Source organism: Oncorhynchus tshawytscha, linkage group LG31 (assembly GCF_018296145.1).
Source record: "Oncorhynchus tshawytscha isolate Ot180627B linkage group LG31, Otsh_v2.0, whole genome shotgun sequence".
In the NCBI taxonomy this organism is placed as follows: domain Eukaryota; kingdom Metazoa; phylum Chordata; class Actinopteri; order Salmoniformes; family Salmonidae; genus Oncorhynchus; species Oncorhynchus tshawytscha.
In genome coordinates, this window is record NC_056459.1 from 11,085,823 (window position 1) to 11,113,677 (window position 27,855).

The following is a 27,855-nucleotide window of genomic DNA, read 5'->3' on the forward strand; positions in this document are numbered from 1 at the left end:
GTGTGGTCCTCTGACTAGGACCTGGAAAACCATACAGTTTGTGATGGTTTGCAGGGTGATGAGTTTGATGCTCCTTTACGATAAGTATCGAGGGTCTTATTCTGGTGACATAATGATCGATGCTTGACTGCAGTTTGACAAATACAAATATTCTTATCCATAATAACCTCATCATGTAGACTAGCCTACCCGCACAGCCTACCTGCACTGTAGGCTATCTGCGGAGCTGTTGGGTAGAGCACACGTACTAAGACCAGATGAGGCACATTTGCTATTTAAAGCAACAGTTTTTGTGACAAAACTATTGGTAGAGTCGATAATGCAATGGAAACATATTTAACTTTTTATTTTGTATTCGATACATGAAAACTGAAGGAAAATAATTCTGTTTTGTGTGCACTACTTCATCATCACACCGCATATTTTCTTGATGCATAATTTTATTCGCATGAAAATCTGTCACCAATTGGATGGAAACATAGCTACTTTCTACAATTGTCTGGCCACCAATACATCATGGAATGATATTTTCAAAAATAGTCAAATTCATTTGCAGTACACTGCAGCACTCTGACTCAGGGCTTTTCCTTTCAATTATTATAAATGGTAAACAAATAGAATTCATCATGAGGCCTTTTGTTGTAAACACCCTTTTGCTTAACATCATATGTATGCCACTGCCTGTGTGTGTGTGTTTTGTCAGGTACTATTGGTGACATCTAGCCAATTAATTTTTCTGGTTTTCTTTAAAGCAAAGAAAGAGGAATCGCAAGAGAACAAACAAAACATTGGCTGACTGATTGAGGGGCTGTGTTTTTGTGATGACAGCTCCTTTACCAAACGGGCAAATGAAATCCAGAAAAAAATATATTCATATTTCCCGTGGTTGAAAGCAATGCTGGTCCATGTTAAAACTTAATTCTGTGATTGGGCTTTTCTATCACGTGTAAATGCCTTCAGAAGGTATTCACACCCCTTGACTTTTACCACATTTTGTTGTGCTACCACATTCATTTAAAATGGATTAAATGTAGATTGTGTGTCAATGGCCTACACACAATATCCCTATAAGATCAATGTGGAATTAGGTTTTCAGAAATGTTTACAAATGTGCTTAACAAGTCACATAAGTTGCATGGACTCACTGTGTGCAATAAAAGCGTTCAACACACAAAATAAATGATGACTACCTCATCTCTATACGCCACACATGCAATTATCTTGTAACGTCGGCTTCCAGCTCACACCCTCAAACATGTTGGTCCCCTGAACGCAGCTCACTCTCCAGATCCCAATCACCTGAATTCTAATCACCTGTTCACACACCTGTATGTCATTATCACACTATTTAGTTCAATTCTTTGCACCGGCATCACTGTGAGGTATTGTTTGTTTTGTGACACACGTCTTTCTGAGCCCCCCTAGCCTTTTCGCTGCCTGTACTGTTGTCCTTTTCGACCCTCTGTGTATGACCAACTGCCTGCTCCTAGACCCAGCTACCTGCCTCCTCCTGTTGTCCTTTGCAATAAACACCTGCTGTGCCATGCACATGAAACCAGCTCTCTGTCTCCCCTTGTGTTCATTACATATCTGTAAGGTCCCTCAGTCGAACAGTGAATTTAAAACACAGATTTAACCACAAAGACCAGGGAGGTTTTCCAATGTCTTGCAAATAAGGGCACCTATTGGTAGATGGCTAAAAAAAAACTAAGCACATATTGAATATCCTTTTGAGCATGGTGAAGTTATTTATTACACTTTGGATGGTGTATCAATACACCCAGACTCTATAAAGATAGTCATCCTACCTAACTCTTTTGCTGGAGAGGAAGGAAACTGCTTTGGGATTTGATGAGGTCAATGGTGGCTTTAAAACAGTTACAGAGTTGAATGGCTGTTATAAGAGAAAACTGAGAATAGATCAACAACATTGTAGTTACTCCACAATACTAACCTAATTGACAGCGTGAAAAGGATGCCTGTACAGAATAAAAATATTCCTAAACATGCATCCTGTTTGTAAAAAGGCACTAAAGTAACTGCAAAAAATGTGGCAAAGAAATTAACTTCATGTTCTGAATACAAAGTGTTATGTTTGTGGCAAATTCAACACAACACATCACTAAGTACTACTATTCATATTTTCAAGCTGGTGGTGGCAGCATCATGTTATGGGTATGCTTGTCATCGGCAAGGACTAGGAAGTTTTTTGGGATAAAAATAAACGGAATAGAGCTAAGCACAGGCAACATCCTAGAGGAAATCATCATTCAGTCGGCTTTCCAGCAGTTACTGGAAGACAAATTCAACTTTCAGCAGAACAATAACCTTAAACACAAGGCCAAATATACACTGTAGTTGTTCCTGAGTGGTCTAGTTAGTTTTGACTTAAATCACCTTGAAAATATAGGGCAAGACCTTAAAATGGCTGTTTAGCAATGACCAGCCAACTTGACAGAGCTGGAATAGTTAAATAATGTGCGAATATTGTACAACCCAGGTGTGCAAAGCTCTTAGAGACTTACCCAGAAGGACTCACGGCTGTAATCACTGACAATGGTATTAGTTCTAACATGTATTGACTCAGGGGTGTGAATATGTGTAAATTAGATATTTCTGTATTTAATTTTCAATACATTTGCTAATATTTCAAAAGACAAAAATCACTTTCTCATTATGGGATATTGTGTGTAGATGGGTGAATCAGTTAATCCATTTTGAATTCAGGCTGTAACACAACAAAACAAAATGTGGAATAAATCAAGGGGTATGACTATGATCTGAAGGAACGGTATACGTGCAGCATGTGATACCAGACCATGAGTTCAAATGGCCTTGAGTGTTTGCTGGAGCCAGCCTTTAGTACCAGATGGTTTGCACATTTGGGACTGTTCCATTGTGCCAAGCAAGCTCAATCAAGCCCAGGTAAAGCATTTTTTAATTAAATTCCAGTAGATAGACTATACCACTCAACCAGCAACTTCTTTACACAAAGGGAACTTGGTAAGTGGACCCCACGTCTACCCAATCAGTGACTAAACATAAGCCGATACATCATTTCATAAGATACTGTACCTGAACTTCTCCCAATAAATGTTTTCCATTTAAGAATATTTCCACCTGTTTGTACCAACTGAACAAACCCCATGTATTCGTATTTCAAAGCAGTGTTTACCCCCAATGTTTATGTCCCATGTCGACTCAACTTTTCTCTGAGACTTAAATCCCTTAGAATGTGTTTTTTTCCTTTTATGACTTCCAGGTACTGACTTCCCCGGCTCCTTATTGTTTCTCTCTAAAGTGCCTCAGGCGAGTGTAAAAGAGATGTGTTGGGTGGCAGTACTGTGTCATCTTAAATACCTTCCGGAAGAAACCTGCCATGCCCCCTTTATCGAGTTCCCAGGTGCCTCAGAGAAATTGGAGGCTTAATTCTATAATACATCTGAAACTGTTAAGTCCCTCACAAATCCTGATTTTAATGACAATGTCCTTTATTCTCTATATTTTGGCAAGAGAAGTGACTAAGCCTACTGTATATACCCATGTCGCATGGTAACTTAAATTTGAAGCTATTCCTACTGGGATTAAATGTGCTGAGCGGCAATTCTTTGAGTTCTGTTTTTTTCAAATAGTCAGATGCCATTGACTACTGATCTCTGAACTTGTGGAGGACAATTGCTCTGGCCTATCTGTGATGGCATAGAAACTCACTGTAATATACAATGTGTATGTTACATTATCTAATGAAATCATTGGATTGGGCAGAGGATATTAGATTTTGCTATCGTCAAAACAATACATTTTGTTCTCTACCGGTCACACTAGTGTACCTATGATACTATTTAACCAATGATTTATGGCACATGACATACGCAACACTTATGACTATACTATGACACCTGTCATTACCAATCCATGACATTCAAGAGATTCATAATATTATTTGATTGACTGATGTGTACAGTTTTGGGAAACTATTTGTCTGTTCAAGTAAAAGAGAGTTTGAGATTATATATATATATTTTCTCTCTCATACCCCGTATTGATTTTTTTCCTCTGTGGCCCCCTGTGTCCACAACACATAACCGTCCCGTAATTGAGTTGAAAGGAGTAAACGTTTGATTCCTGAGGTCCACGAATCCCCCTGGAATCCAGTGTGTTGTGTTCGAGGCAAAGCTATGCAAATCTGCTTAACTGTGCCTCCCGATGTTGTCGTCTGCTCTGCAGGTAGCTGCATTGTGGCCTTACTTATGATTACAGCGATTTACATAGTCTAAGCGCTAGGGCCGCTCTAAGATCATTAACAAAAGGGGAAGGCCGTCACCAGAAACAAACTGCTATGAGAAGACAGAGAAGCTTAACAGGCGCTGTTGTGCCAAACCCACAAGTTTCTCCACTACGTTGTCACGTGAATCTCTTCAAAATGCAGCTTGTTGTTTGTGGGTCCCCGTGACACATTACCTCGTTTCTGTGACTTCGTTAATGCTCATTGGTGTGTGTCATCAAGAGGCTGACAGACAAAACACACAATTTGACAGTCAATAGGAGTGTCTCTAAATCAGTGATAGACAATCTACATATGAAAGGTCATGTCTTGACCACTTAAAACAAACATTTTTCTGAGGGTCAGGTTATCTTGAAGTCGAGAATTTACATATCCACTACGAATAAATAAAAGGTATGTTTTCCTCCATGATGCTACATAGCCTTATTGGAAAAAAAAATCAAATTTAACAAAGCAGAATCCAGGTTTAGAGTTTATTTTACAATTGCAGAAAAAAAACAATACTTTCATGATTTAGAGGATAGAATTCTCAACAGTATTAATGATAAAACATTGAAATGTATAATTTATTGTGCATTGCATGTTTATTGTAACATACAGTACCATGCATCAGAAGAGATGGCCCGTGTAGTTATATTTAATCATGTAAACCACAACGAAGGACTTACTTTTCATTGAAAAAGGACATGTTCTGGCTCTACAGTATATATATACTGTATATATTTATACCTATATACAGTACATAGTTATTTATTTTTTCCATATTTTCTATAAAGTGACAATAGAAAAATGCACACAGTACAAAGAATGTTGAGCGTCTGCAAATAGCAAGATATGATTACATACATTTACACATACTTGCTGATCATTTATATATTTATCAGTTTTAAAACCTCATTTACAAGTTGAAACTGAAGCGGCACACAATAATAAAAATACAACGGGTATCAAAGCAAAAATAATACTTGATTAGTGAAACAAATATGCAGAGAAAAGCTGAACATATTCATGAGTATTCTGTTCTTTCTGCAGTTTGTCATTAGGCCTACATTTCATCCTTTAACATGTTCTACCCCATATGCAATTTGGAGGTGATCAGGAGAAGTGAGAATCTAAACGTTGAAATATCAGTGCCATTTGAGTTTATTTTAACAATCCTAATGTGTACCTCTTCATAGTAGCCCAAGTGCAGAAATCCTTCTTACTTTTTCTCTTAAAATGTATTTCCAACATGATTAGTTGAAAACAACAAAAAACCTTCATATCAATCATATATTTTCAGAATTTGTGTGTTTGCGTCAATTTTTTTGTTTTGTTTAAACGTTGGTTAAATCTTAATTCACTGAAAAACATGCACAGACAAAAGATCCTCAAGATCATAGAAACGATCCGCTAAATGTGTGTTAAAAATAAAAAGACAACTGAAATCCAAAAACAGAACATGGCCCAGTTCTATGACAGCAGTTACTTCGGACTGATTCCACAAAGTCTCAGTTGAGATGCAGTGCAGTATTGAGATATAGTGCAACGGTTCAGTAATCAGTCATGCCATCAGCTTCGTCCACCCCATCTAGGCTTTATCAAACTTTTCTAGTTCAGTGACAAAGACGAGGTGGTCCTCCGGCGACTTGCCGTGCGTTTTGCTAAGGTGAAGCTTGACCGCGTGCTTGCTGACAAAGGTCCGATTGCAAAGCGTGCACTGAAATACAGAGCCCGAGTCTTCCTCGGTAAGTCCCAGGGAACTGAAAGTCTTCTCTGTTATCATTCTGGTAACTGCCTGCTGCTCCCTAATGTGATCTATTGAAAGCTTGGAGAGGTCCTTCATGCTAAAGCCTAAGTGGGACTCCAAATGATTTATGTAAGAGGAAGGAGTCCTAAACTGAGAGGCACAGTCACTGCACAGAAACAGGGGCTGGCCCGAGTCAATGTTCTTCAGGAATTTTGTCCCGCCTGTCCGCCTCAGCTGGTACTTGACGTTGGCCAGCCAATGGGAGATAGTGGTCAAGGAGAGACCGGTGAACTTGCAGATGTGGACCCGCTCCTGGGGGCCTAGGTCATTCATGACGAACTTGCCGTCAGACGTCTCCCGGAGACAGGAGGTAAACTGGGCCTGAAGGATGAGGAGGTGCTGAGGATTCCAGTTGGACTGCCGGCCTTTCCTTTTCTGGACTGCAGAGAGCTCCTCCAAGCCATCCTCAAAGGCGCTGTTGTCCGCATCAGATTTCTCCGAGATGGAGGACGGAGTGGAGGATTTGGGCGTCAGACGGCCAGTCAGGTTCTTGACCATGTCGGAGATGTCCATCAAAGCATTTTGGGACGACAGAGATTCAGACAAGCTTGAGAGGATGGGTCTGTTGCTGTTATTGGTATTACAGTTGGGAGTGCTGTTTAGTGTAGTGAAGGTACTGTTCGCAGTTAGTCCGTTAGTGACTTTGGATTTCGTCAAGTCCATGGGCTGGTCATTGTTGTCATAGAATGGATTGATTGACTGAACCGGTTTGACCTGAGTGGAGATGTTCATGGGCTTCTCCACCATGTTGTTACTGATCTTGTACAGCTTCGACAGAGGGTCTAGATAGGGGGTGGCCGTCTTTGAGGCCTTTCCCAAGTGATTGTTCATGATGGACTGCAACGCACTGAGGGGGTTGACAAAAGGCTGCTCCGGTGAGTGATCAGTGATGATTCCCAAGCTGTTACAGCTGTTTCCAACTGCCGTTTTTGGCACGTCTGTTCCGTTCTTCGTTGACAAATCTGCTTTGTTGTCTTTTGCCTCTCCCTCTCTGCTTCTAGGCTCACTCTGATCCTCTACAGCAATGTGTTTCACTGGCTTGTTGAGGCTATCCACCTTGGGTGAGCCCCTCCTCTCCTTGGACAGTGGAGAGGGTGACTTGGCAGATCTCGCTTTGAATTTATTTTCAGAAGTCTTTTCCTCCTTCTCCTTCTTCACAGTGACCTTCCCTGTGACTTTTTCCACCAGCTCTTCCATGGCCAACACATTGTTCTTGTGGCTTGGAGGTGGGGAAGGGCTGCTCGGAGAGTGGATCAGATTGCTGGAGTCAGAGGACATCATCTTCAAGCTGCTAGTCCTGAACAAGGGTTGAACCACCTGGACACTCTGCATGGAGGACTTCAAAGACCCATGGAGCTGGTAGGCAGCGTGGATGCTAGGATAGCCAGCACCACCCCAAGTGGGCGTGCCAGTCTGGGCCTTGCTGATTGCACTTGACACAGTGAACTCTAAGGACTTCAGGATATCCAGACCTCCTTTGGGAGTCTCCTCTAGGTCTTCCTCTGTGAGATACTTGTAATGTCCAGCCTTGCCAGGTTTCTCACATTTCTCAGTCGGATCCTCTTTCTCCTCTTTGATCTTCTTCTCTGGTTCACTCATCTCCATGTTCTCCTCATGCTCCTCCCTTTTCTCTTCAGTGGAGGAGGAGTGCAAGGGAGGAGAATCAGGCTGTGACTTCACATTGGACACCGGGAGTCGTGTAGAGGTCGGAGGGAGAGGAATGGACTGTATATTTTCCTCAACCACGGGGTCAAACACCAACTGCTTCCCCTTTTTGGACGCCGAGTTGGTCACTTTCAGAAAGTGTCCTGTGACCATCATGTGGGCTGTCAGTTGTTGCAGGGTGTCGTGGGAACTCCCGCACTCCATGCATTTGAGGATCTGGGCCTTACGCGCCTCAAACTGCCAGGTGTAACTGGCGCCATTTTGGTAGCCGTAGCGGTTATTTGCTGTGACATAGGGGTTAACCACTTTCTGGTCTTTTGATGTCTCTCCCAGGTGTACACCAGGTGTGTTGTGGACAGACTCTGGTGAGCATGGGGACACCAAGTCCTGAAATGCTCTTTTTCTGGTAGGGGGCACCAGCTTTGAGACGAGGGCTGACATGGGTTCTTTTAGAGGCACTTTCTGGTAGTGTTTTGTTTTGATCATGTGGACGCTCAGGTCCTGCAGGGATTCAAAGGAGTGTCCGCAGTACATGCACTTAAGCACCTTTTGAGCGTCCTCCTTGCCTTCCATCTCCATGAGGGAGCGCTTACGGGGCTTGGACCACCTCTTTCCCCGCTCCTCCTCCTTGTCCTTGTTGTCATCACGGTAGTGGCCCGACTCACTCATGTGCACCGTGAGCCCCACCAGTGTGTCATAGGCTCCGCTGCAATCCTTGCATCGGAACTTGCTGGCACCGGTGAACACCGGGCCGTAGAGCTTGTTGTTCTGCCGGTACAGCTGCACAGTGCTGAAGAGGCTTGGCTCGGGGAGGAGATTGTAGGGTGTATGCTGAAGAGTTTTGGCCAAAGCAGCTTGGTGCCAGTCGTAGGCCACTCCACCGGTGCTGCCAGTGTTGGTAGTATTAGCGGTGCTTGTAGCGCTAGTGTTGCTGGTAGTGTTGGCAGGGGCAGAGGTGCCACTGCTGCTGTTGCTGTTGGTGTGGTTATTATTGTTCACAAGGCTGTTAGTATGACTGTTAAGGATAACGTTGCTCCCCTTGTGGCTGCTTCCATTGCTGTTGCTGATCACACTGCTGACCTTGTTGCTGTTACTTCTCAGCATGTCCATGGTGATGCTGGACCAAGAGGCCTCAGAGATCAGGTTAGCATAGACGGCTTTCATCTGCGCCAGGCTGTCCTGCAGAGACAGGCCGTTGGGGACCTTCAGGTGTTCTACTTCTCCTCTGACTGCCTCCTCCTCCTCCTTATCAAGTCCGTCCTTGGAGGGAGTACTCTGGAAGTCAATAAGCTGGTCACTGGTATCACTGAGCGGAGAGGCATAGCCGGCGTCCGGGTTGGTCCCATTGCTGAGCGGGGAGTTCTGGAAGCTGAATCGGTCCCCGGCGTCGTCATCCTCATTGCAGAGGTACTCGCCGTCATGGCCGTCTAAGGAGAGGCCGTCGTCCTGCAGGTGCTCCTCATCGATCTTGTCATCAGCCTTAAATTCCTCCTCGTCCCCGTAAGCTGAAAAACACAAGATGAGAGGAAAAAGGGACATCAGCCAACTCATCGGGGCAGAACATCCCATCAGATGTGTATAGAGATTCTTGATGTGTTTATCCCGTAATGCGTGTCTGTGTTTAACGTGTGTATACCCTACATGTCTGTGTCTCGGAGTGTGTAAGAGTGGGTGGGTGCAATGATTCTTAAGATATTTTAGTCAATAGTCCTGGCGGAGGATGCTGCTTTGCAATTATAAAAGTGGCAAACGTCCATATCTTGACGATGATAGATAGTCCCCTACACTGTGCAGCCTAACGAAGGCATCAAACAGTATGGCTCAGCAAGGGTAAAGGAGAACAAAGATGAGCAAGAGGAATATTTCCCCTTGAGTTCAAAAACTAGGGACACAAGCACAATTCTACATGATGGAAAACCGGTTCCCAAAGCAGCAGATACATATTAATCAACAGCGAGAGTCCACTGCGTTTGACAAAAAAGGTCAGTAGCCTACATTCAGTATGTTAGAACTCTCGTGTTTGTTGCTTTGTCGTGCTTTTACGTTTCAACTGCACGCTGTCATACACTCTATATGGATGTATACTGTTGAATGCAAAGATACAAAGGAAAGTTGACCGTCTTAAATCCTATCCATTTGAAATATCCAAATGATTAGACTGCCCAGGAAAAAAAGGTGACCCCAACAGTCACAAGCCAGTTCATGTACTAAAATGGCTTCCTCTCTTCTAGATGGAGGGCACGGACTCTCTCTGACTTTGAACCAGTCTCTGCTGCCACTGTGCCACTCACACCCTGCTCCGTGACGTGTGACATAGCGATAGCGGGTGAGCGTGCCAGGCCCTCGGCTGGGATGGCACAGAGTTGGCATTGGCAGTGGAAGTCCTCACAGTATGACGCGTGGAAATTGCCGGTGGACATGACATGCCATGTTGTCACCGTCCATGCTGTACTAGTTCTCAGGGAGTCAAGCCTGCCGGCTTGCGGGGGAGAAGGGAAAAAGTGTTACCCACAGAGGATGGGGGGGCGTGAGTTCTGAGTATGTTTTCTCCACACAGAATGACTGTCAAGGTTATATCAAGGTTCCTCTACATTTAATCATAGTACTTTTTAGTATTTTTTTTTTCAAATCAGTATTGAGGAAAAACTACACATTTGACATATATGTTTATTAAAATACATGTTTTCTTCAATACCAAAAAGATGATGTAGTCCTCAGTAGTTCATCAGATAAAGGACGATTAAATGTTTTAATGAGTAACAACAGCATGGCTATGGTATGTGGCTAATGAAATAGCATTTTCCTCTGGGTTTGACACTTTTTAAGTGTTGCCAGCCTCGAAAAGAGAATAATGGAACTCTGTGTCGGGGCACAAGATGAGAGAAGAATACTCCATCCATACCATTTACTTAATGACCATTATGGAACAGGACCTAGCACTTGACAAGGCACTGCCTGTGTTGATCAGCTGCCTGAGTGGTTATCTTTAATGGCAGACAAACGACATGGGATTCCAACCCCTGTAGCCATGCAGGAATTATGGCAGAAATGTTACTTTGAGAATAAGCCTATAAACAGTGTCGACCGTCTCTCAAGTATAATTCCAGGCCCTCTGGACTCCGAGACAATGTCAGACATCAACTTTCTCTAAACTGCACTAAGTAGCAAATTAAGAGTTGTAGAGGAACGTATTTCCAACTGTCAAACCTGTTCGGATTTTGCAATATTATGTCATGTTTCATTCGATATGACAATGTGCTGCATGGTAATCGTGAAGGAGAAATACATCGAGAAAAGGACAGAGAGAGGGAGCGAGAGAGTGAAAGAGAGACAGAGACAGACAGATGGAGACAGAGCTCGGGCAGTTCACCTTATCCTCTCCCATAAGATGCTTGTCCAAGGTGCCAGTATCAGTCTCTAGCGAGGAGGCAGATGTGCTGTCAGGCCCAGAACAGCGTGTTGCCGCTCAGGCCCATAATCAGAGAAGACATAATACCTGATGTTTGTGAGCTGCCATTTACTGCTGCCTGGGAAAAGCTGGAGGGCCATAAGCAACTGTGACTACGGTGTGTGTGTGTGTTTGTCTCAGTCTCTCTGTGTCTGCGTGCGTGTGCTGGTATGAATGTGTATGAACATCCATCGCTGTGCTAGCGTGTACTGAATATGTGTAGACGTACACACAAAAGATAATACTACACTATTGCTCACATAATACCTGCAATCTATCTGTCCAATATTACAACTATGCCTACCCCAGAGCCCGACATTACACCCTTTCAAAAATAATCAAATTCAAGCCAATGTCAAAAGAATATAAAAATCAACAGTCGGTGCATTGTCAAGAGCATTCCGTATTTCATTTCATTAGAGCGTTTGGTTGAGTACCTCAAAGCACTGAAAACTCCCCCATCACGCTTACTCTCTCGCCGTCTCTAAATAGCTCATCACAGTAAAGAACGCACACCACCACCCCCCAAAAATTAAAGAGAGACAGCTTCGACAGAAAAGACAGACAAGACAACCTGACACCTCTTAAAAATAAAGTCAAGTCTTTTCCTGCACACACCTCAGCCCAGACCCCCCCCCACCGACACACACACTTCCCCCGACATCCCCAGTCTGCTGCCTCCACCTCGACAGCCATCAAATCAAATCAAATCGGTTTTGTCACATGAGCCGAATACCGCGAAATGCTTACTTGCAAGCCCTTAACCAACGGCGCAGTTCAAGTGTCGAATCATGTATCAGTGTCAGGTGTTCGGGTCAGGGTGGTGGGTGTCAAGTGTCCACAAAACGAGCCTTTCTTTCTAAGCGAAAGAAGAAAAAAAACAACATAGAAGTCAGACATTTTTTCTTCTTCTCTCCCTCCTTTTTTTTTTTGCATCTGTGGGGAGAAAGAAAAAGAGCTCCTGGTGCCACCGGCGGCTAATAAGGCAATCAGAGATGGGGAGATGCTGACACTACTCGTTGAGCCGCCCGCTTTCAAGCCTCACTCAGAACAATGGAGAGAGGGGCGAGGGAGGGGGAGGATTAAAAATGGGGCAGGGAAGGAAGGGGGATGCTGTTGTGGTTGTCAGTCAAAAAAAATAGAGAGAAAATAAAAAATAAGCCCACTTTGTGCTGTCATGGAGAATGGAAGAGGAAAAGGTTTGTAACAACAAAAAAAGAGGGAAAAAAAAGGTGCATTTAGGAGTTAGCTGACAGAGGTGTGAGCAGGAGAGTTGGTCTGTCTATGGGTGGGTCTGAAATGGTAGAGGGGAAAGTATGTGAAATTGACTGTAACCTGAGGCAGCAAGACACAAAGTAGAAGGTGTGCATTTGTATGCGTGTTTGTGTGAGTGAGGGTTAGTTTGTAAGCATTTATTCCTATCTATCCACCTGGTGTGCTAGGGAGATATTCTGTGTGCATCTATCCATCAGGTGTGTCCCTGTGTGTGTGTGTGTGTGTGTGTGTGTGTGTGTTTGTCTCACTACATTCATGTGTTTCTTGTATCTGACAACCCATGTGTGTGTTTGTCACTTAAGTGTTTGTGTCAGTGTCAATGACATGTGTGTGTTAGTATGTGTGTGTCAGTGTGTGTGTCAAACACAGAGGGGACGTGTGACGGCTGTGGAAAGAAGAGGGAGAGCAGGCCATCTGCGTCCAGAGACGAGCCTGTCACTTTGGCCCGGGCTTCCTCCAGGCAGGTGACACCTCGGCAGGACACTACCGGGCCTTTGCTGTCACACACACGCACGCACGCACACACCACCCCTAAGTGTATAGTACATAGATAAAAACAGACAAACATTCTCACAGTCACTCACACGGAAACATGTACAAGCCTTCTCTATGCCAAGCTCCAATCTGCAATACCATACTACATTTATCGAAACAAATTGTCATCCGTTATAGCTAAGCATAAAAATAACCTTTGTACTTTCACAGTACTGTTTCTGCATTGTGTCTATGGCACAGAGTTTGTGATACTATGCACAATGAATTCCCAACTAGCTGTGCTTTCTCTCACACGCACTACTGCGTTGACATTCTCAAAAATGACATCGGAGCAACTTGAGAATCAACTGCTTCAAAACAAATTAGGTGGAAATGAACTTTTGCTTTTGGAGAGAACCGGCAGTTTCTCTCTCCATATAATGTTATATTAGAACGTCTGAAAAATGGAGTCATTTCACATACTGTATATTTCTCCTTGCTCGTTTCTCTTGTGCAAATCTGCCACTTAAACCCATAATGCTATCTGTCATGGGACGCTGAGGCTACACCATTTGGCTGGTGTCAAACTTAACCAAAGCCTTCGGGAGAGAAACAACGTGAGACAGGGAGCGAGTGCAGTTGAGCGAGAAGCAGCACCGCCGAATTGCAACTCACACACATGCCACACACACACACACCCCTCTCAACTCTCCTTATTTATTTACTCTGTCTCTGAGAAGAGGACCAATCCCGGCAGTCATTTGTGGTGCTAATGTCCAATTCCGCCTGCTCTCACTCCTCTGATTTAGCCTGTGTCGGGCTCTCTGCTATTCCAGACGGGCAACCGAGTCACCGTTTAGACGCCCTTCAAAATGGGGGCTGAAACGTTGCGAGTCGTATTCCTTTCTCCCCGCTTCGCTTTGTCACCGGCCCCTCCGCTGTGATAGCTTTGGACAGGCCTGATCAGTGTGTGTCATTTGACCTGCATGGTGTGTGTGTGTGTGTGTGTGTGTGTGAGGGAGAGGGGGACAGTGGGACAGGCTGTAAATAAAATGACATTATTATTTCCTCTGTCCTATCATGTAGAAAAGCCAATTATGGTAATGCAGAGCATGTCAGGGAGAATACAGAACAATCTCATTCTCCCTCTTCTCTTCTCTTTCGTCTTCTTCTTCTCTGGGACAGCCACTGCTGCACATGCCGGGGTGGTGTGATCCTGTCTGTTCCAAGCGCTAGTGGGCCCGATGCTAAAGCAAGCTGGCGTTTAGGCCTAGTGCCTACGTTCCCTAAGACTGAGGAAAAACAGACCTTTTCATTTACGTCTGTGTGTAAAAGGGTCGACAGCGTAGGCTTCATTTCGAGATGATTCTCAGTTGTAAAAATAAAATTCAGCAAGCAAAGTTTGAATGCTATTTCGGGTGTCCAAACCTATTTGCCCCTCAATATGCCCAGGCACAACCTATAGCAGGGAAGAGCAATCCCAGAACCCGTCCCTGCATGAAGCCTTTTGCTAGGCCCTCATTGTAAATAAGAATGTGTTCTTAACTGACTTGCCTAGTTAAATAAAGGTTAAACAAATAAATTATCTTTTTCCACCATACCATCCTTGCTTAGGGAGTTACCCTAAGCAGGGGTGGGGGCTTTGAAGTTCTGAGGCTTGTTTTACACAGACTCCACCCACCTCTCTCCAGTATAACGCCCCTTCCCACCTCTAGAAGGTGACATTGATTTGTGTTGCCGTGGATTCTGTGGAGTGGTTGCTATAAATTAATTTATGCTTTTCCCTCAACTTCCCCTTAGAAAAGTCTGTTCACAGTTCCACGCCCCCCAATCCCCGCCGCCCATGTGGAATAATTAACCATATGGCACAATACCTGCGGGACCTCCAATAGCTGGTGTACTGTTCCAGCAGGACGTGCAAATTCATCTACTCGGCTTTCCAAATCTTCATGAGGTGGAGGACAACAATGTTTGCTACGCAACTGAGTGCCCGCGTTCACTTTTGACAAGACATGTGAAATGTTAGATAAAGATAATAAAGTTAAACATTAAAGAAAATATACAATAAAAGATACAAAGTTGTATTAAGGTACTTTGATATGATACACCTTTTATCAAAGGTATAATATATTTGTGCCTTCTCAAGCACCTTTCGAACAGGCCCCAATTCACATCGGCGCGGCTGTAGTGGAGCGGGTCGAGAGTTTCAAGTTCCTTGGTGTCCACATCACCAACAAACTATCATGGTCCAAACACACCAAGACAGGTCGTGAAGAGGGCACGACAACACCTTTTCCTCCCCAGGACACTGAAAAGATTTGGCATGGATCCCCAGATCCTCAAAAGGTTCTAAGGTGGCACCGTAGAGAACATCCTAACCGAGCAGTATGGCAACTGCATCCGACCGTAAGGCGCTACAGAGGGTAGTGCAAACAGCCCAGTGCATCACTGAGGCCAAGTTTCCTGCCATCCAGGACTTATATACTGTCTGTGTCAGAGGAAGGCCCAATTGTCAGACTCCAGTCACCCAAGTCATAGACTGTTCTCTCTGCTATCGCATGGCAAGCTGTACCAGAGTGCCAAATCTAGGACCAAAAGGCTCCTTAAAAGCTTCTAACCCCAAGTGATAAGACTGCTGAACAATTAATTAAATGGCCACCGGACATTGACCCCCCCTTTGATTTTACACTGCTTACAAATTACCTTGACTAACCTGTACCCCCCGCACATTGACTTGGTATCGTTACCCCCTGTATATAGCCTTGGTATTGTTATTTTATTGTGTTACTTTTTTATAAAAAATGTACTCTAGTTTATGGAGTCAATATTTTCTTAACTCTATTTCTTGAACTGCATTGTGGGTTAAGGGCTTGTAAGTAAGTATTTCACGGTAAGGTCTACACCTGTTGTATTCGGCGCATTTCGCGCGCACACACACACAATGTAAAGTCCACCCTTATGCAAAGCGTGGCCTACTTCGTCGTAGGTCTTTGTTTAAACCCTAAGGTTGTGCAGCACAATTTCCCTGTCATCTGCGAGTACATTAACTCGCTGGCCACAGCCAAATTATGCTAATGGCCTGCTAAAATGGGTCATATACTGTAGACCGTGCATTTTACATTAGCTTCAAACAATAGGGTAAGGGGAGGGGAGGTGACAGGACTATTGGGTTGTGGAGGGGGGAGTTCTATCATCTCTGACCACTGTGACATCCCCATCCAGAAGAGGGAGATAAGTCCAACATGAAGACATTAATAACAGTTTACTCACTGCATGTCTTCCACCACACATTCTTAGTCAAGGGAAAAGTTACCAACCGTGACCAGCCGCTTCCTAATTTATTATTATTTATTCTAATAAATGACACATTTTAGGGGGTAGATCAGCTTTAATATTGTAGCTTCTAACAATGCAATTGTCTACATCACTCCAATCCAATCACCCAAAATATATATGCTGCACATACATACAGTACCAGTCAAAAGTTTGGACACACCTACACATTCAAGGGTTTATCTTTATTTGTACTATTTTCTACATAGAATAATAGTGAAGTCATAAAAACTATGAAATAACACATGGAATAATGTAGTAACCAAAAAAAGTGTTAAATCACTCTGCGGTCCAACTCATACCAAACCACTTCCATTGGGTTGAGGTCAGGTGATTGAGGAGGCCAGGTCATTTGATGCAGCATCACTCTCCTTCTTGATCAAATAGCCTTTATAGGAGGTGTGTTTTGGGTCATTGTCCTGTTGAAAAACTAATAATAGTCCCACTAAGCACAAACCAGATGGGATGGCGTATCGATGCAGAATGCTGTGGTAGCCATGCTGGTTAAGTGTGACTTGAATTCTAAATAAATCACCGACAGTGTCACTAGCAAAGCACCCCCACAACATCACACCTCCTCCTCCATGCTTCACTGTGGGAACCACACATGCAGAGACCATCCGTTCACCTACTCTGCGTCTCACAAAGACATGCCGGTTGGAACCAAAAATATCACATTTGGACTCATCAGACCAAAGGACAGATTTCCACCAGTTTAATGTCCATTGGACTTGGTCTTTTACCAAATAGGGCTATCTTCTATATACCACCCATATCTTGTCACAACACAACTGATTGGCTCAAACCCATTAAGAAGGAAAGAAATTCCCCAAATTCACTTTCACTAGGAAATTGTTAATTGATATGCATTCCAGGTGACTACTTCATGAAGCTGGTTGAGAGAATGCCAAGAGTGTGGAAAGCTGTCATCAAGGCAAAGGGTGGCTACTTTAGTAGCGCACCTTTAAACTATTACGAACAAGCAGCATGAAACCTTAAAAAGTTAACGGATTCAGCAACAAACAAAAAAACAAACAAAAATGTCACCAAAAAACTTCTGGTAATCACTCATTTTAATCCCCTGCTCTTCGCTCCTGCATTGCAGTACACGTCTCTCTCCTTCCCTGTTCTCATTTTCTCCTTTCTCCCCTCCTCTGTTTGTCCATGTTCTCTGGGAGCCATCTTTGAGCAGCCATAGCGACGGGTACAGTCTATAAATCACCTTTTCCCTCCACTGTCAACTCCAGGCTGCTCAGAGATGAGACAATGGCCATTATATCATAAGCACTGCAGAGCCAATCCCCATCTAGCTGGCTGCTGTTAAAACCTATGCAACTACAAAGTCCTAACGTTTCGCTAATGCTAGCGGAATGTTACTGAACATAATGGACTAGTATAGCCTCTGCCCCCAATATCACTGCTTCTCTGAAATAATCCAACCAAAAAGGTCCTAACGTTTTGCTAATGTTAGTTGAGCGTTAGTGTAGCCTATGACTCCCACCCGGTAAAGGTTTGGGAGAAACTGACAGCAAGGTTTGGCTATTGTAGTTAGTGAAGCCTCTGCGTCGTCTAGTCATTTCTGAAGAGCTACATTTAAAAACCTATGGATTTGGAAAGGTTAATAAAGTCAATATCGGACTGCTTCTAGAGCCACTAGAAGCGCTCAGGTTTCGCTAAGGGTAGGACTCCGCCAAGCATGTTCTAGCATAAGCATTTCCTAAGAGCACCTGCAGTGACATCCTTCCCAATTATCTGTGGCATTGGTAGGGCCAAATTGAATCATGTGGGGACATTATTTGTATCACTATCTACCTATTCCTTCCACAGGTATTCTTTGACCTCAAGGAATTCCAGGGAGCTTGACGAAATCCAGTCCTTAGTGTTTCTATCCAGTCCTAGTCTTTTCTCTGCATGAACTAAACCTAAAAACACATTAAGACAAACTGAAATCCACATGTACAAGAGTTTTCTCAGGGGAAAAAAAGAAAACAAAAATAGGGCCTGTCCCTTTAAATCTCCCTCTGAAGTCACCTGTGTACAGCCCCCTGACAGTGGACCTTCCCTGGCCCAAACAACAGCTGCTCCCATCTCCTAGCAACAACCAGTTGATGGATGACCCCAAAGATGGATAATTACCATAAATCACTCTTTCTGCGTAGGAGAGAAAATGGCGAGGGAGAGAAAACAAAAGGCTCTCTCAGATACACCTTTCCATGAACCCTGTTGCATCAGTCACACTTTATTTGGTTGAACATTTCCCACGAGGAAGAGAAGTTAGATGGTTACTATCTCCCTGATTGAATAAATCACCGGTCGCTGCCCAATCGGCTTGGCCATAACAAAAATTGCAGCAAATCAAAAAGGGACATTGAAACTTGTGTTGGACAGATCTTTGCGAGTTTCTCGAAAGTCAGAGGCAGCGTTTTTTTAGGGCCACAGCCAGTGAATAGAGGCTGTAAAATGAAACCTGATAAGATGAATCGCGTAACGAAAAACTGCACTAGAGGAGGAGAGACAAAAGAAAACAAAGTGGACTGTGAAGGGAGAAAGGCAGCATGGGGGAGTGAATAGTGGTGAGAATGATGAGAGAGGGAGGGGGGGGGAGAGAGAGAGAGAGGGGTGGGGGGCAAGGAGAGGCCATGACCTCACCAGTTCTGTCTGGGTCTGGTTGCACAATAACCCATCAATCAACCCTTCCCTGTACCCTCAGCCCTCCCCTATATTCACATGGGCTGTCTGCTTTGTACACCGCTGAGGAACAACATGCACACACACAGGACACACACACACTCTTCCCTGAAACTGACCCTGTGTCTCTACGGGGGAAAACCCACACAGCCTGTGGATGAGTCAGATCAGAGACAGCAAAGCTGGATGCACAGGCAAACACATGTACACAGGCAAACACAGTGATTGTCAAATCAAAGTCACTGATCACATGAGAACATGGCCTTGTTTTGTGGAATGAAGACTAACTCCATTCACATAAATGCAAACAACGTGACAGAAAATGTATCTTGTTACAGTATTGCACTGATCTGTGTGGTCAAACAGCCTCATTTATACCTTTTAAGTAAAGCGTAACTGGAAAGTTCCTGCAATGAACAAAAAGGGGACAAGAAAGAGTAACAATTCTGTCAGTCCACACTGGAGTGCGCGTGTGTATGCATGTGCGCTTGTGTTTATGTATGTGTGTGCGCGCGCAAAGGAGGTGGGGGGGCGTGAGGCCTTTTCCTGATGGCCGTGACAGTGAACTGACAAAAGAGGGAGGCAGAGGGGGAACGAGAGAGGCCCTGAAGGAGGAGAGACACTAAATCACAAACTGGCCTCTCACAGAAGAAACCACGTCACTGGGGATCAATACCCACATCTCTGATTGTGTGTGTGTGTGTGTGTGTGTTGTGTGTGCGTGCGCCTGTTCACAGTGGTGTGTGTTGAGATTTCCCAGGGTAGGGACATGACTCTTAGTAAACCATCCATAACAGCTTAGGGGAGAGAGAGAGAGGGGAGGAGAAAGAGGACAGACAGTAAGTGAAGGAGTGAGAGAGGGAGAGAGAGAGCAAAGAGAGAAGCAGTAAGTGAAGGAGTGAGCATGGTGAGAAATGGACAGAGCGAGAAAGAGTGAGAGAGCGCACGCGAGAGAGAGACAGGAAACCATCGCTCAACACAACATAATATTGTACTGAGGGCAGACTATGGAGTGCTAGAACATTCTAGAAATGGAGACGAAAGAGAAGCTTACCTCCCTGGCAATTAAACTTTTGCACAGTCTCTGAAAGTGCCCTCTAACCAAGGGAATGGTGACTGTTGGGTTGATCTCAGAACAGTCGTGAAGAGAAATGTGTGTGTGTGTGTGAGCGCGCAGGGAGAACAGTAGTGAGTGATCCCTGTCAGCTTGCATGTGGCAGCCAAAATAAATGAGGCTTATGAAGACAAATGAAAAAGGGGGCCAGGCGAGTGACTTGGTGGGAGAGATGGAGAAGAGGGGGAGAGTAGGAGAAGGGGGAGGATGGGCGGGGTTAGGGATGGGTGCATGTGAGATAGAGAAAAATAGAGAAAGAAGGAGAAGAGAGGGAGGGATATGTAGAGGACAGAAGGAAAAGACACGGACAGCTAGGAGAGACTCTGCGTGTCCGTATGTATTCCATCTGTGTATCGTACAGACTTTACTTTCTGTGCTCTCCATCTTCCTCGGTCTCTCTCCCTCTCTCTCAGGCAGTGTCATATGCGGTCCAGTCTGTGTAGTTTCCCAAGGCCTGGCCCCTCCATGATAAATGACACGTGTCATTGTGTCAGCCCCTGCCACTGGAGCTGAGAGGCCCCTTAGTGATGTATGACCCGGCCAAGCTGGGCTAAAGGAAATCAGGGCCATTTTGGCAGCGAGTACCAAAAGACCACAGCCCTTTATACGAGACCCTGTGTGTGTTCCTTTATATGAGACCCTGTGTGTGTGTGTGTGTGTTCAAACTTTGCAAAGAGATATTTGAGAACACACACTATCTGATACACACACCTAGTAGGAACGTATGCGCGCGCCCGCACACACACACAGTCTACAAAAGTACACCTCTCACATAATGAATAGTTCCACTCGTTCCATGAAACCCTATCCAATCTCCCTCCGTCCACCCCAGAGACACTGACTTCATTTAATATACTGAATACCTCCAAATTGGACTGTTCATTTTATATCTCCTCAAGGGGAGTATAAGTACATGTGGGTGTCTACCTGCATGTGTGTGTGTGTGCGCGCGCTCTCGAGTGTGTGTGGTGCAATAGAAGCTGTCAGACATACTAGCAGAGGGAGACAAATCATAGTCATGGTCTTTCCAGCTGTTTCCCAAATGTGGTGTGCAGGGGAGAGTGAAAAGGCTTTACTTTGAGTTTTGTTGCTTGATGCTTCCCAGAGCCAGATAGCTGACAAACCAAGCGGAATGGGACACTGTGGCACCACACACACACACACACACACACACACACACACCAACCTGGTCCGTCAACACCCTGTGCAAGCTGGAATAGGAACCGAGCTGATGCTAGCATCACACCAATGCATAGTGCACACACAGACACACGCACACAGACATTCAACAGAAGACTGAACAGAAGTACAAAAAACTACAACTGGGACATTCGATAGAATATCTTATTGCGTAATTCACAATTGTAAACAGTGAAAAAAGTTCCGTATTGCACCATAACATACAATCTGGTGTACCTGACAGATTTAAAAGATATCCAAATGAAGGACCAATGAAAAACAAAATACTTCACTGACAGAAGTCTCATCAACCATCCACACCTGCCATTTTCTCAGTCTGAAAAATCTAGTTGCCAGACAAAACACACACACACACACACACAACCATGCACGGGTGTTGTGGGGACTGCGGTGGTAGTGGGGGTCGTGAACTTTGGATGACCCTATTTGATTGGGCGCTGGGCTGGGCTGAGACTCCGGGGGGAAAAGGGAGAGAGAGAGAGAGAAAAAAGAGAGTCATTAAGGAGTGAGTGATGAGTGGCAGGCATGGCTGACCTCCTCCAGGCCTTTTCTCTCTCACACCCTCCCTCCCTCCCATTTGCTCTCTCCCCCCCTCTCTCTTACTGCTTCTCTTTCACTCCTCCTCCTCTCTCACTTGCTCCTCTCTCCCTACTTATCAGTTGCTTGCCTTTTTTCCATTCTCTCTATCCTGCTCATGCTCTTTCTCGCTCTCTCCTCTATGGCACTCTCCCACCCAACCTCCCCCTCACTGTTTCTCGCTCTCTCCTCTATGGCGCTCTCCCACCCAACCTCCCACTCACTGTTTCTCGCTCTCTCCTCTATGGCACTCTCCCACCCAACCTCCCCCACTGTTTCTCGCTCTCTCCTCTATGGCGCTCTCCCACCCAACCTCCCCTCACTGTTTCTCGCTCTCTCCTCTTTCCCACCCAACCTCCCCCTCACTGTTTCTCGCTCTTTCCTCTATGGCGCTCTCCCACCCAACCTCCCCCTCACTGTTTCTTGCTCTCTCCTCTATGGCACTCTCCCACCCAACCTCCCCCTCACTGTTTCTTGCTCTCTCCTCTATGGCACTCTCCCACCCAACCTCCCCCTCACTGTTTCTTGCTCTCTCCTCTATGGCACTCTCCCACCCAACCTCCCCCTCACTGTTTCTTGCTCTCTCCTCTATGGCACTCTCCCACCCAACCTCCCCCTCACTGTTTCTTGCTCTCTCCTCTATGGCACTCTCCCACCCAACCTCCCCCTCACTGTTTCTCGCTCCTCCTCTCTTTACACTCACTCTGCTCAGCCCCTTTCTTCCTCTTCACCACTCCCCCTCTCACATCACGCCGTCTCCTTCTTTACCTCTTGTCTATTTGTCCCCTCACTGTCCTCCCCAAGACGTAGACACTCTGTCCCTCTATGCTGTAACGCTCGCACTCACGCAGGGCTAATAGCCCTTCCATTATTGGCAACAAAACAGACAGTGGATATTTCGAATTCTCTATCACCGGATTATCACTGCAACGACCAAGTGCGATTAAACATGATCTGCAGAGCAGTGTAACGTCACACTTGCGTGGTGTGTTTGAGCTCTACTACATTTTAGGTGGGAGTGCGCAGCGTCAACACTCTACAAAATCACCTTGCGTCACATTGTCTGATCAAACGGATCCCATCAAACTCGCACTGATAATTGGGTAAATTATCATTTGTTTCAATCCAACCAAAAGCATCTATAGTCAATCAACCTTTTAACGTCGGAGCCGGTGTCCTCACAGGCAGACAGATACTGAAGGCGCCAACAACGAACCGGGGCAATGATTGCCGGATGACCAGAGATATTAAAAACATGGATGTTTGGCTAGCTATTGTGGCTGATTCAATGTTCAACTTAACTAAATCACTGCCTGACTAACTGTCTCGCTCTCTCAGTGTCAGACAGACAGAATTCAAATCATTGCAGATGGCTTGATTCGTTTTCCCCGCTGTGGGAGAGATGAACAGACAGCAGGAGTAGAAGACAGACAGACCACTTGAAAGACAGTCAGACAAACGCACACACAAGTCTTCAAACAGGCTGTATGAGCGATTGAGTGACAAGACAGACAGACATATAAAGATCCACTGAAAGGGCATACAGACAATTTGAAAGACCGAGTCCGAACAACGCACAGTAAGCCCTACGAACAGACAGAGACAAGTCTTAAAGACAGACTGTATGACAGACTACGTGACAGGGCAGACATGACACAGACAGAGACGGGGTCTGGAGGGTCTGGGGGCACCCCGCTGTTCCCTAAGACAGAAGACTTAGAGCCCCCCCCCTCCCCCAGTGACTGACACTGTCTGAGTCTGCATTGGATCAAAGAAAGCTTTCGGACCATTTTGTGGCCACGTGTGCCATCGAAGAAACCAGACAAAAAGCAGTAAATTGCTCTCCTCCTTTCCCTCTCCAAAACCTATTGAGATTGTACAATGAGGATGTATGGCGCTTCATGACCATCGACAGTGCTAGACCGAGGAAAGGCACATATAAAAACAGGTTTGCCAGAGTGCTGCAAAGGACACAAGCTCACTGAGCCGAAGAGAGAAGTGCATTACACTCTCTCCTTTTGCCTTCTAGTTCATATTCTTACAACAGGCTCGCTGGCTCTGCGCAGTTACACCTGAGGGAGAGAGAAAGGGATGAATAAAGAGAGAAAGAATAAGTGAGAGAGTAGATTAAGCCAGAGAGGTAGACAAAATGAGAGAGAATGTGAGAGAGGGGACAGAGGTAGAAACGAGAGAGAGAGCGAGAGAGAGAGCGAGCGAGAGAGAGAGCGAGAGAGAGAGCGAGAGAGAGCAATAAAGATGAGACCGAGACTGTGACAGAGAGATTGAGGAAGGAGAGAGAAATGGAAAAAGAGAGAGGGAGGTGAGGCTTCAGCAGAAAGCCATGCAACCTGCCCCGGCGTCTGGTCCAGTCTCAAGGACAAACTGTCATCTGTGGGCAGTATCCATTCCCAGATATCTTATCTACAGGGCCCAGTAAACTGTTGTCCGGGAAAAAATTATATTCATTGCTTTTCTAAGACCCTTATCGGTTAAATAAACACTCCGCGGGGATAGAACCCCCCCCAATCGCAATGTGCTGAGACCAGCTTTTATCCATCAGCTCGCAGCAAAAACAGCACCAATTTTTTATTTGTCTTAAGTCGTGATATACTGCGAACGCAGATATAGAGCCGCGGATTTATATCGAAATGCTCCAAATCACGAGCAAAGGGAGAGAAAGATGAGTAGCGTCGCAATGTAAACATCTCAACCCCAACAAGTAAGGTAGGGAAAACAAAAACGCAAGGGGTTCACACATTTCAAGTGAAACTTTTACGAGACGAACGACACAACAACGTCTTGTAAAGCGGTACGTTTGACTTTTCTGTCAAATGTGTTGTTGTTACACATTCTTATGGCTTGTTGATACCCCTGGTGCGTCTGGAAAGCCGTATAGATGTAAGTCTGTAACAAGTCACTGATTAGGGGTTCAACATACTATTTTTCACGGGTCCTGGCAACTGAAATGCACTTTAGACAAAGTATTTTGGGACTAATCTTCTGGACTAAAGGCAATTTTAATGGAGATTCTCAATTGAGCATTATTTATATTTGAGGAATAGGCTTAAATCTGGGTTTGGGGGGGAAAGACCTTTGCTGACACAGCAATGTGCTCTGAGTGATAGGAAGAGAATCTGATATTTGATCAATGCTGAAGCCAAATGATTCCAAGGAATGTTCTGCCACAATTTATTTGGAGCACTAAAACGCCAACACCCGTCAACCCTTTAGTCTTTGCTCTATCTAAGCACGAGGAAACTGCTACTGATGTCATGAAACTTCTCAAGTGTCAATTGGCTGTTCATTACACTAGCTAACATGGAACAATGTTGCCACCTTCAAGTAGTCGTGAATACATGCTACCCTATCAAAAGCATCCATCCAGAGCACACACACACACAGAAATGACTACCTGAAATGGGCCTGTATTTCATTCTCCCCCTCCCTCTCCTACCCACAGCTTGCCCAAGGGTGTTAGGGCTCCTCAGCATAAAATGGGAGGCCTGTGATAAGAGAGAGAGTGTATGAGAGAAAGAGAGAGATTGTTCTAGACCCCACTGCCTCTAAGGAATCATATATCCACCTAGCAACAGCTGTAGGACAATGTGTGTGTATCCATGCGTGTGTGTTGATGTCCAACACATATCCACCTGGCAACAGAGGCAGGACAGAGTGTGCAGGAGTGTGTGTGTCTGTGTGCACGTGTGTAGTGCAGACACATCTAGTCAAGGGCTAATAACAGCGTGGCGGGAGTCGCTGGCCCTCGTAAATCAATGGGGAGAATAATTGCTAATACACTGGTTATCGATTAGCGAGGCTACCCCGCCGCCCGACGGCTCAATTTCAATGGGGGTCTGTGGCTACGTGCTAACAGTGCTAACACAGTGACAAGGGTAAAGTGTTATTTCTCTTGCACGCAACACAGCTGGGCTGGGTGTTTTGTGTTGGGGGGGGGGTAGTAGAAATGACTGGGGGCCTCGCCAGTAATTCTTAATTGACACCTGTCAGGGTAATGGCGGCAGTCACAGCTGCCGCGGGAGAATTTCTCCCCACTCCTGTTCATCTGTCACTTTTAATACCTTTTCCTCGCAGTCCCCAGCCCCACGCACTTTCACTACTTTTTTCACTCTTTCCTCCACTCACCCTTTAATTCACTCTACTACATTAGTGTCCAAAGCTTCTGCTAAGGTAATAAAGAGTATTTTTATTTGTGTGATTTTGTTTCGTTTTGTACAGAGAGGTTGAGATAGGAAGTGGGAAACAGGCAGTTGAAGAATTAGGGGAGGAGCTACACAAAGTTCCCGGATGTTGATTTCTTCTGAAAGGCAGTTGGATATCAGACAGCTGCTTTTAGTTTCTTGCTAATTGGTCATTCAGATTAAATATAATACATGCTTAATATGGTCCATAAAAAACCATTGGCTGAAACTCACTGTCCAATATATAAAATAAAACATTGCGCTTGTGCCAAATGCACTAAACGAGCTCTTCACAGCTTTATCAATCTTTTACTCATAAAATTGTAATGGTTTGTAAAAACAAAAGAAAAATGAATCAAACTCTGTCGCGTACTGGCCGTGTCAGAATACCCAAACTAGCGCACTACATACTAAAAAGGCATAGTATGTACTCATCGTCGCATACTATTTACGTTTTGTAAAAAGTATGCAGTATGCCACGGCTGCAGAGTACTACTTTGCTACGGCTTCACATATATAAAACTGGCTACGGCTTCACATATATAAAACTGGCTAGCTAGTTTCAACATGAAGTCGTCTATCAACAACAGCAAGCTTATTAGGTATAGAGCTAACTTCAACTCCTGCTAAATCACGCAGCTAACATTAGCTACAGTATTTAGCCACAGTAAAGACACGTCAGGCTACTTTTAGAAAACTATAGAATCTCTAAGCCCTCCTTTTATCCGGGTAGAATTCATTGTGGGTGTGAATTTCACAAAAAAGTTGACAATTCATTCATACTACATGAGAAGCCGAAATGAGTATGACATCCAGACATTTATAGCATTTTCGAAAAATCACATACTATTTTTCCCCATTCTCAAACGGCCTACTATTTAAGAGGCTCGTATTTGGACACGGCCACTGTAATTCAGTACACAGAGAAATCCTCAGAGTCTGTTTGCTTTAGCTAATCGACACAAACAGAGGACTGCCTAACATCGTACACCCTTTCCAAAAACACCATGTGGACTGGCACTTATCAGTTAACACCCAGATGACTCCGACACAGGTGCGCACTCTCCCTCAAGCAACGCACACAAACCTTGATGTAAGCTCAGAGAAGACTAGAGTGAGAGCCTATAAACTACCCTTATCCTCTCAAGTCAAAGGAAACATAGGAAAGGAGGAAAAACAATAACACACACACACACACACAAACACACACACAGTGTGATGGAGGCCGTTCAGACAGGGACTCTCCAGAGTACAAATTGACCTCAGAGTGTACTCCGGACTTCCACTCTCCCTCCTCTCCAGGTCATGACTCTTCCTTTCTTCCATTTCATTTTATCGTCTCTGTCTCATGCTGTTAGTAATGAGTGGACAGATGTATATCACACAGTACCAGTCAAAAGTTTGGACAAACCTACTCATTCAATTGTTTTACTATTTTCTACATTTTAGAGTAATAGTGAAGACAGCACAATTATTAAATAACACGTGTGGAATAATGTAGTAAGCAAAAAATATGTAAACAAATCTAAATACATTTTCTAGTTTAGATTCTTCAAAGTAGCCACTCGTTGCCTTGATGACAGCTTTGCACACTCTTGCCATTCTCTCAAACAGCTTCACCTAGAATGCTTTTCCAACAGTCTTGAAGGAGTTCCCACAGATGCTGAGCACTTGTCTGCTTCTTTTTCTTCACTCTGCAATCCAACTCAACCCAAACCATATCAATTGGCTTGAGGTTTGGCGATTGTGGAGGCCAGGTCATCTGATGCAGCACTCCATCACTCTCCTTCTTCAAATAGTCCTTACACA

General features: G+C 44.7%; 1 protein-coding gene across 1 annotated transcript in view; it reads right to left on the reverse strand.

Annotated features, from left to right (window-relative positions):
• Positions 1–4,744: 4,744 nt before the first annotated feature.
• Positions 4,745–27,855, reverse strand: part of LOC112229717 (teashirt homolog 1) — a 33,171-nt gene continuing 10,060 nt past the window's right edge. Inside the window, exon 2 of the mRNA XM_024395704.2 lies at positions 4,745–9,244. Within this exon, the coding sequence (XP_024251472.1) occupies positions 5,856–9,244 (3,389 nt within the window). The 3' untranslated portion in view covers positions 4,745–5,855. The remainder of the gene's footprint in view (positions 9,245–27,855) is intronic.